General features: G+C 33.1%; 1 protein-coding gene across 9 annotated transcripts in view; it reads left to right on the plus strand.

Annotated features, from left to right (window-relative positions):
• LOC129781086 (blood vessel epicardial substance) overlaps positions 1-17568 on the plus strand; it is a 196467-nt gene that overhangs the window by 33336 nt on the left and 145563 nt on the right. For 7 of the 9 annotated variants that reach the window (XR_008744100.1, XR_008744098.1, XR_008744101.1 and 4 more), the window contains exon 2: positions 15238-16444. Coding sequence is in view for 3 of the 9 variants with exons in the window: in XM_055789169.1 (XP_055645144.1) it covers positions 15686-16444 (759 nt within the window). In the remaining 6 variants the exon portion in view is untranslated. The remainder of the gene's footprint in view (positions 1-15237; positions 16445-17568) is intronic. The other 2 variants (XR_008744165.1, XR_008744191.1) reach the window with 2 other exon arrangements.

The following is a 17568-nucleotide window of genomic DNA, read 5'->3' on the forward strand; positions in this document are numbered from 1 at the left end:
AGAACGTGCTCGTTCATGAGCTTTACTGCACTTGTCAGCCTGCGGGAATGCTGCAACTTCGGGATCCTGGGGCGCGACAAAGGGTCCGTGTCGCGGAACTGTGAGATCGCCTCGTCGTAATGGAAGACCAGATCGCGTAGTAGTTGTTGATCTGGCTGTGGATCTTCCGGCTCAGGGGGTTGTTGTACTGTGGCCTCCACTGGTGCTGATTCGCGTGCCCCACTCGCGAATGAATTGCTCAGCCGAACTGAACTTCGTCTCGACACAGCGCTTGCTCTGTTGTTCCTGGAGCTTATTTCTCTCTGCACCTGCTGCTTGATCTCGTCGATTTGCGTTTGGGAGAGCATGTTGTTGCGTACTATCGCTCTACGCCTCGCGTTCATCGCGTTCTGATCAAGCCTCCCGACGAACTCTGGATACGCTTCCTCGAACATTGTTAGTATTCGAGGGCGACCGCTCATGTCCGTCTCCAAAGCAGTGCAGATGTAATAGGCGCGGATCACGAATTCATTCATTTCGTGTGTCCACATGATCCGGCGCCTAGTGGTACCCACGAGTGTGGACGACTGCCGTCTGGCAGTCACAACACGCCTCGTAGGCGCAGCGTTTCTTGGGTGATGTCGATGGCTGCTGTTTCCGTGTGGCGGTAGCTCTTCGGGTTGAACCCGGCTGGTGGCCCGCTCTTGCACCTCGCCCTCCAGCCGCTGGCCGCTCGCTCTTACTCCCGTTCCAGGACCAGCTCCAGTTCGGGGACCCTCCTCGGGCGATCGCATTCTAAGTATTCTTCGTGAACGTAGCTCCATTTTCTGGGTGTATCTCCATGACCCGGGAGGCCTTCCCCGGGAGAGATATAGCGCTCTGACTCGCTCGCACCCCCTCACTTAGCCACTTTCGACACCCGTTCTCGGAGCCAAGACCAGGTGTGTGTTTCCAGTTCACGCCCGATCTAAAAATGTCGTCATATGATCTTCGTGGAGGCGTGAGATAGGAACATTTGAGACCAACGGGCAGGCTCCTACCCTAGTGTTGATCCCCATTTGAGAACCAATCTTTTTTTTAATTTTTTATTTTTATAGAAATTTATATTTTTTTTATCTCTTAAATTTTTGGAATTTTTTATTTTCAAAATTTTGTGTTATTTAATTTTCCGTGAGTGTTGTTTCGTCAATTTGTCAATTTATTTATGAATAAAACTTTTAGAACTCCATTATGAATTTTCATTTGAATTCTTATTTTTTTAGAATTTTTGGAGTTATTAAAATTTTTAAAAATATTTTTAGCATTTCTAGAATATTTCGATTGCTTTTGTGTTTTTCAAAATAATTTTTTTTAATTATGATATTTTTTGCATTTTCTATACCTAATTTTGCGCAGTTCGAATTGCCTCGACTGAGGTCGAGGAAAACAAACTAGTACTAGTAATTCAAATAGATTAAATTTTTTAACAGTTTCGATGTTTCTTTTGTGAGGAATAAATCAAGTTGGGTAGGTGACTTACCAAAATAAAGTGAAGAACGGATTACTGAAACAATTACTGAAAAAGACTTTGTAAAACGCTTTGTTCTAAGAATATCCGTTCTCGAGATACGAGTTGCGAGATACGAGCATTCTATATAATGAAAATTATGTTCCTTAAGTTGTGATTGTGTAACATTTCAAAAATGCATTCTCATCCAAAGCATCCTGCTGTTGTGGCGCCTCACATTATTGACCACCAAACAGCGGCGAGCGAGAAACAACTATGCTGCAATGCATGGAATGCTCGAAGCGCAAACACCACTTGAAGAACGAACTCCTCACAATTACTGAAAACAAAAAAAAAACAAAAACAACAAAGCCGACGCAATGCTGCGATGTGTGCTTTCATTATTTGTTTTTTTTCTCTTCCGATAACGATGTGAATGAGTAACAGCGGCGGCGGCGGCGACGGAATGCAAAACTAACGCGTGATAATGGCCCGGCTTCGTCTCCGTCGTCGTTGTCATCGTCATCTCGGGCACACGAGTTCGCGAGGGGCAGCCCTTTAAACGACGACTTCTCGAGACAAACTCGTGGCATCGGCTGCAGTGACAAATACTCATTCGGCAGATAATGCGGGCCGCAAATGACTAAATAAGTCGTAATAATATTCGTCCGTTCGTTTGGTTCGTTGGTTGATTTTTTTTCGGTTTGTGTGAGTGCAGCAGCTCAACATCGTGTGTAATTTTTGCTTACGTTTAAATCATCCACGAAAACGAAGTTGATCGAGAACAATGAAAATATGATAGTTGCCGTTGACCGGTTGAAGCATTTTTTTTTATGAAATCATCTCAGAGTTGAATCTCGTCGTATGATGAAAGGAGATGAATACTTGCTTCGAGGGCAGATCCTCTGATTTCTCCATGTTGGGATTTCAATGACGACGTTCGAGACGAGAATCGCAATGCTGAGGATGGATTACGTCACTCCAGGGAGAGAATGGAGACCTGTTTTTTTTGTGTCCCGAGATGGCGCCGAAATAAGATTATTGCAAAGGGCGCTTGCGTTCGGTGTGAACGCATTGAAATTATTTGTGGGCATTTTTTTTTGCTTCAGTAAAGTGTAATTAACGCTAATTTGGTATCGGCGAATTGATTGTCATGCGTTGCGAAGTTACTTTCTATTTGATCTAACCGTTGCAACATCTGTTGTTAACGATGGAGGGTGGCCTAAATATATCGGTATTGTTTATCAAGCATCAGTGGCGATAGAAAAAAGTACCCAATGGCAAGCGATTTTAAATAACGTTTATTTGAATAAAAACTCCCATTTTAGTTTGAAACAATGATTACAATGCTTCACGCAAATCTTTCATTTTCGAAAGTCTTATTCTGTCTGTGCCTTCAAGACGCGTGTCTCTTTCACAGCTTCAATTGATTCAAACCTTATTCTGTGGGTGAGACGCACATACTGGCAAAAATCTTGATTGTATCTTTGGAAACTTTACAAAGAAAAGCTTCCAATCTGGGATAAACCATACCGTCAAGTTGAACATTTTTCTGGTGCGGTGAAAATGGTAGGGGTAAGATAGACAGGTAATGTAGTACACAAAACATAGAAGTTTATCACTCGCGAGATGAACAATTTTACTTTCTCTCACCGTTTGTCTGTGAAGCAACCAAAATGAAAACAGAGAGAAAGAAAGTGAGCACGAGTTGGATGCTTTTTCAACACTAACTGTCCACTGTCCGTCCTACCTCACGATTATTTGAATCTTTCACAAGTTATTTTTTACTGACAAATCAATTTACCTGTGCAATCAGTATATTCCTAACATCGCTTTGATATCATCATACCTGCACAATATAAGCCTCAATAAACAATAAATCACCCCAAATGCTTGATTACAAAGTTAAATCCGCGCCCAAAATTGTCTATGATTTACAAATTTTGTTCCCGTTGTCTTCTTTTGACAAGTCTTAAATGTCATAACCATGGTTCAAATACCGTAAAAAAAAAGCAGGAGGAAGGAACTCATCAACATAAATCTGAATTTCAACTATTCAGATCAACTGCATGTTCTTCTTACCCCCACTGTATGTCTTACCCACAGTTCCTTACGATTTTTTTGTTGGAAGTACGTATTCTTTTTCAATTCCTGGAGTTTTTTTTTTTCAAATTGAAGCAGATTAATTACTTTTTCTCGATAATGTTTATAATTTTCAATGAAATCTATATAAAAAAATAGATTCACATAGAAAGTTATATAATCGAAACGGTTTGTTCAACATTTAATAAACAATTTTTCGACTTATTGATCAAGTTAATCTAAAAATAATATTTTTAGAAAAAGTAGGTTTTTTAAGTTTTTTAAGTTCACCCGTGGCCGAGTGGTTAGCGTCCCACATTATCATGCCGGGTGTTCGGGTTCGATTCCCGTTCTGGCCGGGGGATTTTTCGTCAGAGGAATTTCCTTCGACTTGCACTGTGGTTCACTCGTATTCTAGAGCTTGTCCCTCGGAATACATTCAAGGCGTTTTATTTGGCTTAAGAAATCTCAACTAAGTATTAATATATGACGCTAGTTAATGCATACGTTGAGACGGCAAAAGTTCCACAGGGAACGTTAACGCCATTCAAGAAGAAGAAGAGGTTTTTTTTTAAATTTGGACACCTTTTTTTTCCTTCATAGACCAAATCATGACATACGTAAAAAATCAGTCCATTTAACCACGGCATATTTTCGAAAATTCTATTTGGTCGACTATTCGATTAAATTCTATTATTCGATTCAATTAACTATTATTCTATACGATTATACAATTTTTCAATAATTTTTCAATAAAAAATTATTGCTATGGAAAAATAGATTCAATCCAATGATCTAAAAATCGATCAATTATTCGATTTAATCGATTTTTTTTTTGGATATTTCGGGTTTTAGATCATTTGATTTAATCTATTGTTCCATAATTATTATTTTTTTATTCGATTATTCTATGTAATCGACTTTTCGATTTAATTCAATTTTACGACTTTTCGATTATTCGGTTTTAATTCTATTCAAACGACAATTCGATTATTCGTTTATCCAATCATTCGAAGTAATCATTTCTACGATTTTCAACTATTCGATTTGTTCAATCGATAACTCGTTGCTTCAATTATTCGATTAATCAATTTAACCAGTTATTCGATGTAATACGGACTATTTTTCGATTTTTATTATTTGATTTTGTGAATGATCGATTGTTAGATTGCTCGATTTTTCGATTACTCGTTTATTATTTTTCACTATCTGATTATTTGGTTATTCAAATTTTCGGTTATTCGTTTATTCGTTTGTTTGTTTATCCATTTATTCGCTTTGTTTATTCGTTTATTTCTTTTTTTATTATTTTTTTTCGTTCATCAAACTGTTCGTTCGTTAGTTTATATCGATTATTTAATTGATGTGTTTATTCAGATTTTCGATTATGCCAATATTGAGTTATTCGATTAATCGTTTATTCGTTTATTCGTTTATTGTATGAATTATTCATTCAGTTATCCGTTCATTAGATCATTCGATTCAATCGATTGTTCCACAATCAATCGACTATTCGATAATTTATTATTTTTTTAATCAATTTGACCCTCCTCGATTTAATTCGATTTTTCGACTTTCCGATTATTCGATTATTCGTTCATTCGATTATTCAATTTGAACAATTCTACGGTTTTCGACTATTAGATTTATTCGATTATTGATTTAATCGATAATTCGTTAATTCAATCAATCAATTAATCAATTTAATTAATCATTCGGTGTAATCCGGATTATTTTTCAATTTTTTTATTAATCGATTGTTCGATTTTTCGACTGTTCGTTTATTCAATTTCTCGTTATTTGATTATTTGGTTTTCAAATTTTCGTTTGTTCGTTTATTCGTTAGTTAGTTTATTCGTTTATCATTTAAGCAACGAATTTTCAAAAAAAAAAATCAGACTACTATTTCAAAACGGTAAATAAAAATTCTTAAGTTTTTATAGGAATATTCAATTTGAAAATTATTAGACCTACAAAATTTTGCTCGAAGTAGAAAATGTGGGAAATTGTTGAAATTTGTCATCCAAGAATCAGTATTCGCAATTAAAAATTTGCATTTGAAGAGATCGCAGTTCTCAATTCGGAAATGAAGAATTCGCCATCCAATATTCGTGATTCCAAGTTCGTCTTTAAAATTTCGCAAATCAAGATTAGCATCGCAATTTAAAACTCGCATCCAAAAATTTGCCATTCAGAACTAGCATTTAAAAATGTTCAATTCAAAATTCACTACCTAAAATTCCCTCTAAAGATCAAGAAACCTAAACTCGTGTTCCAAAGTTTAAAGTTTACGATTTTATATTTTCAATTCAAAATTGCCAATATAAATAATATAAAATTGAACATTCGTCTTTATAAATTGTAATTCAAAATTCGCAATTTGTAATTCGCCATTCGAAATTCGCATTTCGTAATTTGCAATTCAAAATTCACAATTCAAAAATTCGCAATTCAAAACTCGTTACTTAAAAAAAATTCTATTAAAAAGTACAATTTAAAAATTGGCAAGAAAATTTAAAAAAAAAATGGTAAATTGAAAAAATTTAGAATGTTGAAAATATTTAAAACAATCTAAAAGCGTAGAAAATTTTTAAAAATCTAAAAATTCAGAAAATTAAAAACAGTCAAAAATTCTAAAATTCCACGAAACGAAAAGTTATTCGTTTATTCGTTTATTTGTCTATTCGTTTATTCGTTTTTCGTTTATTCATTTATTCTCTTCTTCGTCTATTCATTTATTCGTTTATTCCCATATTCTTTTGTTCGTTTATTCTTTCATTCATTTATTCGATTATTTGTTTATTCATTTATTCGATTAATCGTTTATTGGTTTATTTTATGAATCATTTGTACAGTTATCCGTTTGTTAGATCATTCGATTAAATCGATTGTTCCACAGCTAATCGGTTATTCGATAATTAATTATTTGTTTCATCGATTTGACGCTTTTCGATTTAATTCGAGTTTTCGGCTTTCCAATTCTACGACTTTCGACTATTCGATTTATTGGATATTGGATTCGGATTGGATTCAATCGATAAATCGTTAATTCAATTAATCGATTTATCAATTTAACCGATGTAATCCGGATTAGTTTTCGATTTTTATTAGATTTTTTGATTAATCGATTGTTCAATTTTTCGATTATTCGTAGCTTCGTTCATTCATTTCTTCGTTTATTCTTTTTTTTCTATTTGGTTGTTTGTTTATTCGTTTATTCGTTTTATTCACTTTATACTCTTTTTTTTGTTTTTCTTCTCGTTTATTCCTTTATTTGTTTCATTTGCTTTTATTTATTCTTTTTCGTTTATTCATCTATTCTTTTATTAGTTTATTAGATTATTCGTTTATTACCTTATTTCATGAATCATTTGTTCATTTATTCATTTATTTATCGATCCTTTGATTCGTTTATTTAGTTATTTGGTCATTTATTATCTCTTACTGCTTGCTTTCTTGTTTTACTGTTCTTTCGTTTTCTTGTTCTATTTTCTTGTCTTATTTGTTTTCTTATTTTCATGTTTCATGTTCTTGATTAATAGTTTTTTTTTGTTTCTTGTATTTGTGTTTTGCTTCTTTATTATTTATTGTTATATTGTTTTCCTGTTTCCGGTTTTGTTGTTTTCTTATTTTTCATTTGATTGTTTTTTTTTGTTCTTAATTCTTAGTTTTTAGTTTTTAGTCCTTAGTTCTTAGTTCCTAGTTCATAGTTCTTAGTTCTTAGTTCTTCTTCATTGTGTAAACATTACGTTAGGTGAAAAGTGATCGCTTCTTTTTTGGCACACGTCTGTGAATAGTTTCAGATTTATGCCATTCTATTTCTTGTGAATATTTCAATTTGCGAAAAATTAAACCCGACAAAGAGAAAATTCCATACATTTTAGTTTTTTTTTCTTATAAGGGACGAAAATGCAAGCCAGGATCGAAATGCAAATGGTGTTTATGATCCCAATACTATTTTCGTTTTTTCCTTCCGTTTCATCAATTTCGTGATTTCGAAGGCAATCATTCCCCATCACTTCTACCAAAGGAAAAGTTTGTTCGGAACAGTTACAACGTGTCGAAAATTGTTTCACATATTTCAAATGAATAAAAAACTATTCGGAGAATAATTCTCTTATGAAATATCTGACAAACTTCGGAGAAGTATGAAAACCTATTCATCGTTTTGTTGGAAAGACAACAATTTCTATTGGAGGAATTTAATTTTTCGTTAAAAATATGGATGAGAAATTCAACGTGGAAACATTATTAATACATCAATAACCAGTTGGACGTTGGGGACGTTTATTCAATATAATAACAATTCAATCACCAGAACATTGTCGAAATTATTTTATAGCTTTTGATCAGATGTTAAAAATCGCTCTCGCGCACCTATCCATTTGAGCTGGGTTTGGTATCGATTTAAAGATCATAACACAGCTATTATTTCACCGACCCTGACCCCTATAGGAAACCAGTTTGCCGAAAACAGAAAAACCGGCCTGCTCCACTAATAGCAGCTAACTTTTTGCGGTGCACCTTGAGCCTTGCGAGAGAGCCAAACCCATATTTTGGACTCCACACAAATCATGAGTCTCTGAGCCAGGAACGATTATGTCGACTTTGCTTTACATTCGGTATATTCTGACCATCATCATCATTTACCCACGCGAATAAACACATCCAAATGTCAAAGTCTCAATCATATCGAGGTTCGAGAAAATGTTTTTATTTGAAAACATTGGAAAAATCAACAAACACACGAGATATGAGTGCGCGTTACACATGTTTCGCTGTATCCGGTCGAAGTTGTTTGTCGAGGTAGCAATAACACAAATACAAACACGATATTTGAATATGTTTTCCAAAGATTGTTGTTGATGTTGTACAGCAAAACCAAACGAAAGAATGAAAAAAAACTCACTTTCAGATCCGGATTGAGTCGAGTCGGGTGTATACAAATAACGTTGCTGTGTTTGGGTTCATAATACTTTGGTGCGTCGTCTCACAGAGAACTCCTTCGCGTCTGTTCGCGACCGAGTTTTATTTATAAGATTTATTATCAGCCGGCGGCAACGCCTTTGAATTTTGACTGACTCAGCAGCGAGCCGGGTCGGACCGAACCGGACCGGGTTCCGCGATGCAACAGCCGCCCAGCGCCGATGGGGTGGTCCTTTACGATTCACATTTTTTACAACTTAGTATATCAGGGAGGACCTCCCTGCGGAAACCCATATCTCTGGGCTTATTTGGTGTGTTATTTTTGTATCACAATAAGATGGAGAAGGGGAAATGCCGGGACCGGTAGCGTAGCATTACTTTTTTTCCTCGAATGAATGAATATGTGCTACATGTTTCGTTTGTTTATTTTTCTTTTGCCGATTCGATCAGCTAGTCCTAGCGGACACTCCAAGCACATAAAGTTTTGATATCTTTGCTCTTCAATCTCTCGCTCAATTTTTGATGTCCAGCGGCCAGCAAACGAGATGATAGATGCAATATTTTTGCCTTAATTTATGGAGGTCTTCTCGCGGTGTCAACTTTAATAGCTAGGGTTGAATTCTAGCGAATTTTGTTGAATGATTGTTACCCGAAAAGATCGTTGTTTAGCATATTCTAATTTTTGCTGTGACCTTTTTCAGTACGTTGGTACCACAATTGAACATGCCCAGTTTATCATACCGCACCCAAAATAAACCAAAAAAGATAGAAATCCCAGAATGAGAATGAGAATGAGAATGAGAATGAGAATGAGAATGAGAATGAGAATGAGAATGAGAATGAGAATGAGAATGAGAATGAGAATGAGAATGAGAATGAGAATGAGAATAGGAATGAGAATGAGAATGCGAGTGAGAGTGAGAATGAGAATGAAAGTCAAAATGAGAATTAAAATGAGTAAAACCATGTAATCGAATAATAGATTAACAGATAAACCTATTTTTGTGCGAGGGATAGGGATCGAATAAAAAAAATTCTCAGAAAATAACTTGAATCCTTATGATCTCGATCCAAATCATCGAACGATTTTCTTTTATTTGATGTACGTTGGGACATGTTGCCTTTTCGTTTGCAAGCGGCTGCGCTGTGCTTTCAGCTGCATGTCGGAACTTGCTGTTATTAGAAATCATGTCGTACACAACATATTGCATTTGATGGAAGAATGAAAATGGCATTGAAGTGAAAATTTTGAATAAAAACTTGTTCTTTTCGCATTGTTAAAAAAACTACAACTTGGGCTTTAAAATAAATATTATCCAATCTTAAATCCAGGATCGTAAAAGCGTGGAACGCGGACGTCAATTATTATGGGATGCAAAATTTAAAACATATGTTTTTCACTTTAACGAGTGGCCTATTCACCCGCACCGTTCAGGAAATCAACTCTATGTAGGGAACATAGAGTTCCTATTTAGACTTTAAAACAAACGAAACAACGTATGAGACTGGTATTTGACTGATACGGTACATATGTAATGTGATTAAGTACATATCATAGATAAATAAAAGTGAAATAAAAGTGAATGGACGATAATTTCATCGTATAATGGTCTTTTTCATATACCGTACAAAAACAAGTTTCAATGTATTTGAATAATTGTGAAATAGTCGATCAATGGAAAAAGAACAAAAAGACAAAAATACAAAAGATCAAAACATAAAACATACAAAAAATATTACAATACAAAAATACAACAATACATTAATGCAACAATATAACACTACAACAATACAAAAATACTAAAAAACTTCAAAAATGAAAAAATAAATAAATCAAAAATCTAAAAATCTTTAAATCCAAAAAGGCTGAAATATAAAAATACGAAAATGTTCTATTAGAACTTGAAAATCCATAAATCTAAAGATTTCAAAATCCTAAATTAAAAAATCTTAAATTTTAATTCTAAATAATTAATTCTAAAACCTGGAGGATCTCAAAATTTATGAAAAGTTTCAAAATCTGAAAAATAAAAATTTGCAAAATTTAAAAATTTAAAACCCCTAATCTTTGAAATTTTTGAAATCTAGAAAGTCTTACAAGTTTTAAAAATTTTAGAAATCTTTGAAATCTTGACAATCTTAAAAAACTTCAAAATCTTGAAAATCTAAGAAATCTTTAAAACTTTGAAAATATTCAAAACCTTGAAAATAGTAATATCGAAAATCTTAAAAGTTCGTAAAATCTGAAATACCCAATTCTCATTCTTAATAATCGTATTAATCTTAGAAATCTCGAAAATCTCGGAAATCTTTGAAATCTCGCATATTCTAAGAATCTTAAAAATTACAAAATCTTTAAAATTTTTCATCTTCGAAATTTTAAAAATCTTAAAATCTTGAGGAGTTTTGAAATCTTAAAAATCTTGAATATAAAAAAAAATTGTAAAAATCTCAAATTTTTTAATCCAATAATCCAAAATTCAAAAATCTAAAAACTGGAAAATTTTAAGATCCTCAAAATCTCAGAAATCTTGAAAATCTTAAAACTCGTAATAATCACGAAAATTTCAAAAATCATCATTGTCATAAAAAAAATGAACTGTTAGAAAATTTTAAAAATTTAAAATTTTTAAAAAACTTCGAATCTGACAAATTTTAAAAATCTTGCAAATCATAAAAACCTGAAAATGCTTGAAATTCCAAGTGTTTTCAATAATTTAAAAAATCTTGGAGATCGTCAACAAATATTGAATTTTACAGAAATGTTTTAAATTTGAAAAACTCTTCTAAATTAAAAAAAATAATTACTAAAAATTTTAAAAACTTTTAACTTCTCAAACAAAATTAAAAATTTATAATAAATATTGAAATTTTTAACCCTACGAATCCTTTTGAAAAAAATCTTCAAAATCAAGAAAATCTTAAAAATTTAATAAATTTTAGAAAAAAATTCAAAATCCTACAAATCTGAAAATTCGTTCAAATCTGATAATTTAAAAATTTGAAAATTCACATATTTATATAGTTTATTTTTATATTCAAAATGTCTCAAAAATCCAACAATTTCAAATGTTAAAATAAAATTAAAATTCAAGTTAATTTTCGAATTTTAAAATTCAAAACTAAAAGTTTTTAATGTAAAACTTAAAATTCCCCATTCAAAATTTGTAATTGAAAACTCCCAATTAAAATTTTTCAATTCACAATTTGCAATTGAAATTTGAAAATTCTCAATTTAACATTTATAACTCAAAATTCGCAAATTGAAAAATTCAGAAATTAACATATTCAAAAGTTCAGAACATTTTGGGAAAATAGGACTTAAAAAAAAAATTAAAAAAAAAAACAAATAATTAAGAATCCAAAATTTGAAGAATTTCAATATTTTAGAAAACAAAAAACGTTTTAAAATTTTTTTGTTTAGATTTGTTAGATTTGATATTTATAAAATCGAAAAACTTTCGAAAATGCTGAAATTTAAAAAAAATAAAAACATAATAGAAAAAAAAATCGGTATCTTCAACAATAAAAAAAAAAATCATTTAAAAAAATAGAAATATAAAAAAGCAAAAATTTTAAAATATTAAGGTTTGAAAAAATAGAAAACAAACAAATCAAACTCAAAAAAAAAATCAGAAGATTGAAGTTTAGAATAAAAAATTTCAGAAATTAAAAAAAAAAGAATGTTTGGAATTCAAGAAATCAAAATAATCTGTAAATTAAACAAAATTCGAAAAAAAATCAAAATTCATGAATTTAGGAATGGTAAAAGTTTGAGTTAAGTTTAGTTTAAGTTGAAGGTCGTTCAGAAAATTTAGAAACTTGTGATAGAAAATTTGCAATTCACAATGTATATTTAATATATTCACAATTTAAAAATTCACAATTATAAAATACCATTACTAATTTTGATAATTCGACACTTCAAAATTCGAATTTAAAAATTAAATTCAGAAAATAATAATAAATTTAACAAGTTCTGAAATATACAAATTTACAGATTTTGGAAAAATAAACCTCAAAATCTAATCATCCAGAAAATTAAAAAAAAATCAAAAAATGAAGATTTTTTAAAAATCTTCAAAAAGAATTTGCAATTAATAAAAATAGAAGAAAATTGCAAAAAAACATTCATAAAAAAATTTAATTAAAAAAAAATCAAGAAAATTTTGAAAAAATACGGAAATTCAGAAGAACAAAAAAAAAACAGGAAATTCGAAGAGAACAATGAAACTAACAAAAATCAAAAAGTTCCAAAAATTTTAAAAAAGCCATAAAGCTAAAAAAATAAAATTTTAGAAAATTGAGGAGAATTAGAAAGCTGAGAAATCAAAGAATCAAAAAAATCAGAATACTCGAAAAAGATTCGTAAAATTCTGAAATTCTGAAAATTCAGGACATTTAGAAAATTTGGATATTCAAAAATAGCGGAAAGTTAATCAAATTTTAAATTCAGGAAATCAAAAATATTTAGAATTTCGAGAAGTTCAGAGTAATCGCAATAATCAAAAATTTCACAAAATTCAAAACAATTCAAAAAATCAGAATGTTCAAAAAATATCTATGAAAAATATATAATCCAGAAAGTTATAAATGTCGGAAAACGAAAAATTCAGAAACTCAGAAATTTAAAAAAAAACAATAAAAATTAATAAAAGTTTAAGAAATCAGAAAATTGGAAAAAAACCAAAAAAAAATTAAAAAATATAGTAAATCAAATTTGAAAGATAGGAAATTTTTAAAATTCAACAAATTTGCAAGATTTGAAAATTTTAATAATAAAAAAAAACTAAAATTGTAGAAAATCTGAAAATTTTGAAAATCTGCGACATTTAAAAGAAGATTAAAACATTTAAAAAATCTAAACATAAAAAAAACATTCCAAAATTTAAAAAAACAGAAAAGTTAAAATTTATTAATTTTGAAACATTTTGAAAACTAAAAAAATAAAACTCAGAAAATTGGTAATAAAATTCAAAGTTTGAAAATTTTTAAAATATCACAAAATTGAACAAAAATCAGAAATATAAAAAAAATATTTAAAAAAAAATCAGAGAAATCAGACAATTTTAATCAGGACATTCAAAAAATTCCGAACATTAGAAAATTTTAAAAAAGAGAAAGATTTAGGAAATTCAAAATAATTTAAAAAACCGAGTTTAAAAAAATCAAAATAAACAGTTCAAGTTTTTTTCAATCGGATTGTGCAGAACTTAAATATAATATTTCAAAATGTTTTGAAGAGAGGGGAAAAAAGACTGAAAGAAAGAGAGAAAAAAATAGAGAAAATTCAAAATTTTAAGAAGAAAAACCATTCAAAAATTTCAAAAATATTAACAAGCAGTGTTAAAAATTAAAATTTTAGAAAATAAAAAAAATGTAATAAAATTAAAAGTTCAGAAATTTTTCGAAAAAAAAAAAAAAAAAAATTCAAAAAATTCAAAAAATCTAAAATTTTTTAAAATTTAAAAACATTTAGAAATAAAAAAAAGCCGAATGTTTAGATTTTTTTTATTTTCATAAAAGTCAAATATTTTCAAAACACAAAATTAAAATTAAAAAAATCTGAGAATTCGAATTGAAAAAAAAACTAACTCAAAATTAACTAATTTTCAAAATGGGTGTGTTAAGCATACTCTGTTACATGAATGATGTAGGACCGGTTCAATGGAGACCGATGGTAATTTCGAGGCGAAACATGATACTATTTTACTAGAAAATTAAATGTAGGGTAACACGGGGTGATTTGGTCATATGGGGTGATTTGGACCACCCCTTTATCTCAAAAATTACGGCTCAACTTGGATTTTTTATAATGCTATTTCCTCCGTTTGTTGAGCCGTATGTACCTAAAGTAGAAAAACTTTGGTAAAACTTCACAAGTAGAGGGAAACGGTAGCATAAACACAGCAAGCACTTTGATCGTCAAAAAATATGAGTTTTCCGATAGTGGTTTTAAGGGTTTTTCCGCTAATTAAACAAACTTTTCGTGTATTGTGCAGTAAAGTTCTGTTCGCCTACAGAAGAAAAACAATTTGATGTAGCGAAACTGTAAGTTAGATAACAATAAATGAAATTAATTGCATTTCAATTTTTGCGTGTTGTGTGGGGTGACATGGACACGTTTCTGTGGGGTGAATTGGTCCTACAGGTTTCAGACTTTTCTTTGGTCTAATTGATTCCAGATGCCGCTGAATTACAAAAAGAGGATGGACAGACAACGTTGGAAGAAGGAGGAGCTTGAACAAGCAATGCAGGCCATCGAGAACGGATTTTCTTTGACCAAGCATCAAAAGTGTTTGAAAATGCTCGACCAACAGTGAAAAGATTCATGCATTGTAACATTATCCCAAAATACTTTACATAAACATAAGTATGTTTTTTTCGATGAAACACACACTGGACCAAATCACCCCGCATCAAATTTTAATATCCAAAAATCATCTCTTTTATGTTATGATATATTTGGTAGATTGAAGCTTCATATAATGATTAAACATTATTTATTGAGAGAAAACAAGTGTAGCTCAGTATACAATGTGACATTTTTTATTTAGACCGTATAAGTTTGGAAATATTAGGCAATTTTCTTAGGTGGTCCAAATTCCCCCCTTTTCCCCTACTTGTATGAAAATATACTCAATTGTATCTTAAATGAATACCTTTAGGTTAAATCTTAGAAAATTAAAAGAAAAATTGTGATTATAATGTGATTTGTCTTCAAACTGTTGTATGCTCATTTGTTTGTTTTATCTCTTCCACAGATTGGGCGGCACTAATCAAATTATTGGCCGCGTGTTATTGGTTTCAAGATTTTAATCACATACACGCAGAAGGAAGAAAAAATTGTGCCGTGAATTATTTTTCCTTTAAAGATCCATTCCCATTGCTTTGTGTGAAGTGATCGATCGTCAAGCCAAAAGGATGTGATAACTTGCCGCGATAAAGCGCATTTTAAATGTGATCTTTAATTTGTAATCTGTTTCTATCGGCTTTCGATTCGTGTCAAACAAACGTGAATCCGCAAGTGAAAGATGCTCGTTGTCGTCACCTTCATTCGGTCCGATCTGTCGGTGTGAATCGCGCGTGAATGCCCCAGAAACGGAAGCGGAAACGCAAGAAGCGACCGAAAAAAATATCTCGCGACCGTTATTAATCGCGCGCCCTCACTTCTGCTCGGAGCGCTGCGCACTGGATCTACTGGAGCGCGTAATGATCCTGCTGGGCTTGCTGTTGGCCCTGGGACTGGTGGAGACGACCAGTCCGCTGAGTGTAGCCCAGCAGCAGCATCAGCAACACCAACAGCATCATCCACAGCAACAACAGGGTCACTTCCCGTCGAAGATTGGCAGCCCGGATGGGCTGATCATCGAAGATTCGCCGATCGCTCCCTCCTCGCAGTACATCGTCCAGAAGGACGTCTGGAACGGCGCTAGCAGTAGTAGTAGTAGTAATCATCACAATCATCTACACAATCAGTACCCATCATCCCCTAGTGGTTCTTCCATTAGTAGTGGTAGCGATGTCCCCCATCGGTCCCGACTAGTGCCGGATAGTAACGACACTTTCCATTCTCTCGTCCCAGGGGTAGTCGGAGGTGCTAATGGTGGTGCTGTTGGTGCAGCGGAAGGAGGCGGTGGAGGGAACATCGGCTTTGGCGGGTTCTTTGACGGGAGCGAATGGGCCCTGAAGGAGTGCTTTTCCCTCCGGCGGACCCACCATCTGTACTACCAGATCGGGAATGGTCTGTTCTTTCTGGCCTTCCTCGCGCCGAACGCTCCCTTCGGAATGCTGTGGCTGCGGTGCCTTGTGATCGCTGGCTGCGTGCTGATGATCGTTTGGGGATGGCAGGTGGAGTGCACCCTGGATGCCGTCATCTGGGCCAGTCTTTTTCTGGTGTTCAACGCGATCTACGTGGGAGCGCTGCTCTGCAAGCTGAGGCCGGTCCGATTCGAGAAGGAGATCGAAGCGGTAAGTCGTTAAAGCCATAAAAAGCGAAACAAAACCGTTCGCCAAATTATTGTAATTCTGGTCGTAAAAAGTACTACGCGCGTCACTCACCCGTCGTGCGGCCCATCTTCAGCGGTGGAAGAAGCAGACGCTCCGCTTTCCCGTAGGGTTTGATTTCAAGTGGGCCTCCCCATTCACTGCATCTGGTTTACGATTTGTGTGCCACACTCAGCGAGGAAATGGCACCCCGCGTGGAGTAGGAACAATCTCTCTGTAGGAGGTTTCCTTGGTCCATTGACAGCTCCCACTTTAACGCCATTGCCACCAAACTAATTACAGCATGGTTGTTGGACGGGCTTTTTATGGGCGGCACGACCAGTGCCCTAGAGTGCTGTGAACCAGAAGCACTTTCAAAGCTAATTAAAATTTACTGTTTCAAATTTAGGCAGCCGTGTGGCGGAGAGTTGCATTTTTGATATATTGCCGCCGGAAAAACCGGGAAACTTTGGCTTGACAGTGTATTTCTCGTCGCTGTCTCTTCACGGCCGCCGAGTAGATGACTTCTACAATCATGAAAAGTCTTTAGTTTATGGCAGGAAAAAAACTTGAATAGATTATTATATCATTCAAATAGTTTGTTTACAACACGTGATATATTTCTTTCTCGCCTCGGCGGACGTGTTTTTGACACTTTGTTCGTTCTTTTTGGCGAAAATGGAAAGATGCTTTCTTCATGTCATACGATATTACCGAGTTTGACTGACATTGATGGCGATAGACAGAGCACCGAAAACGAAATAACAACCACTGAGTGACAGTAATTGTGTGGCTCGAACTCACGAAAAGGAGCTATTTTCGGTTTACCACTGTTTCCTCAGAATAGAAGTTGTGAAAATGATGGTTAAAGAAATGGTACTTGAGCCACCCGTTAAAAGCCTTCCAATATTCAACAGTGTTTTCAATCGCCGCCTCGTCACGCTTTTTAAATCACATTTCATTCAGGAATTTTCGGCCGAAATGAAAGGAAAAATAGATAGACTGCAAAATGAGCGGAGAGATATTGAATGTTGAAATAAGGAAAATTATAAAATAAGAAAGGAATACAAAATGACAAAACGATAAAACGACAAAACGGCAAAAAGACA

This window comes from Toxorhynchites rutilus, chromosome 1, assembly GCF_029784135.1.
Source record: "Toxorhynchites rutilus septentrionalis strain SRP chromosome 1, ASM2978413v1, whole genome shotgun sequence".
Taxonomy (NCBI): Eukaryota; Metazoa; Arthropoda; class Insecta; order Diptera; family Culicidae; genus Toxorhynchites; species Toxorhynchites rutilus.